This window comes from Nymphalis io, chromosome Z (genome assembly GCF_905147045.1).
Source record: "Nymphalis io chromosome Z, ilAglIoxx1.1, whole genome shotgun sequence".
NCBI lineage: Eukaryota > Metazoa > Arthropoda > Insecta > Lepidoptera > Nymphalidae > Nymphalis > Nymphalis io.
In genome coordinates this window covers 8,590,777-8,593,095 of record NC_065918.1, presented here as the reverse complement: position 1 = coordinate 8,593,095, position 2,319 = coordinate 8,590,777, and the positions used below count along the sequence as shown (strand labels likewise).

Here is a 2,319-nt window from a genome sequence, read left to right as displayed (position 1 = left end):
GAAATAATATGTTATCACATTGATAATTGATAAAATTGCCATTAGAAAATAGCCTGACTAAAGTCACGTTTGAACCAGAGGTCTCATCTCTAGTCACGATTGAGAAAAGCGCGCCATAAGCAATCCTGAACGCAGGAGTCGTATCTTACGAGAGAGGGGCTTGTTGATATATAGACGTGCGCAGGCAATTTGGAGGCAGTCGTGGCAGCGTACACCTCGCTTTCAAAATGAGGACGCTGGCGATAACGGTGGGTGTTATCTACAAGTGATGTGTTGTGATTTGTATTGATAAAAACAAAAGTGCTTAACTTAAATTAATTAAAAGCTTTTACAGCTCACTCTTTGCATGAATATATTTTGCAAAGTGAAATCTAAAATTTAATAAAATCTTTAATAAAATTTTCCGAATTGATAGTTTTGTGTGCAGTTACTATTTAAATTGTATTTTAAAAATTACTGGGCTAAAAGCTTAAAGAAATAAATTAGTTACTCACATATCACATATGCTTGTAGTAAAACAAATATGTATTTAAATTAAAAAAACAAAAATTACAAAATTTAATGTAATAAAAACAAACAAGTAAAGCATGAATTGGTCAAGTCACCATTACATTGAATTGTAACTTATAGTAAAAAATATTTAGTGGTAACTTTTTAATTTAGCTTAAAAAATAATCTGTCTTTTGTTTTCGTCCTATAAATTTTTAGCACTTTGGATCTTGTCAACAGATTATATTTTAAACATATTAATTTGTTTATTATTAATAAATAATTATGTTTTTATTTTCAGTTATGTTTGGCGATTTACGTAGTGTCTTCAATAGCCTTACCGCTTAAGGAAACATCTGAAGACACAGACATTTCAAGAGAAAAACGTTCACCTACAGGCTGGCATTCAGAACCAGAAGGAGTTTGGGAAAAAAAACTTGTATGGAAAGAAGATTGGAAACAGATATGGAAAACTGAAAAGAAACTTATCTGGAAAACCGAATGGAAAAAAGAAAAAGTACCCGCTTGGAAAACTGAAAAAGTTCAACAGTGGAAAGAAGAACAAGTACCAGCTTGGAAAGTAATACAAAAACCCATATGGAAAGAAGTACAAGTGCCTATATGGAAAGAAGTGCAAGTACCCGATTGGAAGAAAGTTTGGAAACCAGTCTGGAAAGAAATACAAGTACCGGTCACTAAAGCTATTCAAGTGCCAGAATGGAAACAGAACTTTGTACCTGAATGGGTAAAGGAGGGTGTTCCTGGTGAAAAATATTTGGGTAAAGATGATCATGGGTGGGAATACACCAGTCATGACCTTTGGAGGAAAAAGTTGATCTGGAAGCCTGTCTGGAAAAAAGTCTGGAGAACGGAGCACAAACAAGAATGGGTAACTGACAAGAAACTAGAATGGAAAGAAGAATGGAAACAAATTTGGAGAACGGAAAAGAAACAAGCCTGGGTAACGGAAAAGAAGCAGGAATGGGTAGAAGAGAAAGTACAAGTATGGAAAACTGTTAAAAAAGAAGTTTGGGTTCCAGTACAGAAGAAAATATGGGTCGAGAAATGGAAGCAAATTCAAGTTCCAGTATGGAAAACAATAGAAGTCCCAGCATGGAAAAAAGTGTGGAAACCAGTCTGGCAAAAAGTATGGGTACCGGTACATCATGAACACCACGAACACCACGGATGGGATTAATAGGTAGCTTTTACGTTATTTGTACATATAGTCATATTTACTACGTAGTCATTTGTTACTTAATTGTTACCATAAAACCCAAGAAATGTTGAGTTTTGTAAATAATATCTTTTACACTGTTTACTGGATGGTGCTGGTGAGTATTGCTAAATGAATTAAAATTATATTTTAGGCGTACGCGAAGGCGAATGCTCTTTTATTAGCGATTGTACGAAATTCAATGTTTCGCTTGCGAATGTGTTTGGCTTTGCGTGCGCCTCGGAAAATGACCTCTTAAGTTTAGCTTAAGATAACATTAAAATGTACTAAAAGTTCACTTCTTGATACAATTTTATGTTTGTTATACAGGTGCAAAAAATATTATTACAAAATTGTCGTTTTATAATTTAATTTTTTTTAAATGTTTTTGAAATCTTAACGAATATAAAGGAAATTTAAATAACAAATAGTAAAATGGAGTGAACTTACAGTATTAACATAATTTGTATATTTTATATCAAATAGGATTAGTTTAATCTGAATTGATTGTTGAGAAAACAATGAAGCAATTCTTTTTAGCACCCTAAATTATAAAGTACAATTACGTGTTTATGTTAAAAGTTATATAAAAAGAACAACCAAATAAAAAATAA

General features: G+C 32.5%; 1 protein-coding gene across 1 annotated transcript; it reads left to right on the top strand.

Annotated features, from left to right (window-relative positions):
- The first annotated feature begins 211 nt into the window (after positions 1-211).
- Positions 212-2,079, top strand: LOC126780748 (golgin subfamily A member 6-like protein 6). Its single transcript, XM_050505421.1, has 2 exons — positions 212-248; positions 791-2,079. Exons 1-2 carry the CDS (start codon positions 228-230, stop codon positions 1,685-1,687), a joined length of 918 nt encoding a protein of 305 aa, XP_050361378.1. The 5' UTR covers positions 212-227; the 3' UTR covers positions 1,688-2,079.
- Positions 2,080-2,319: the final 240 nt, after the last annotated feature.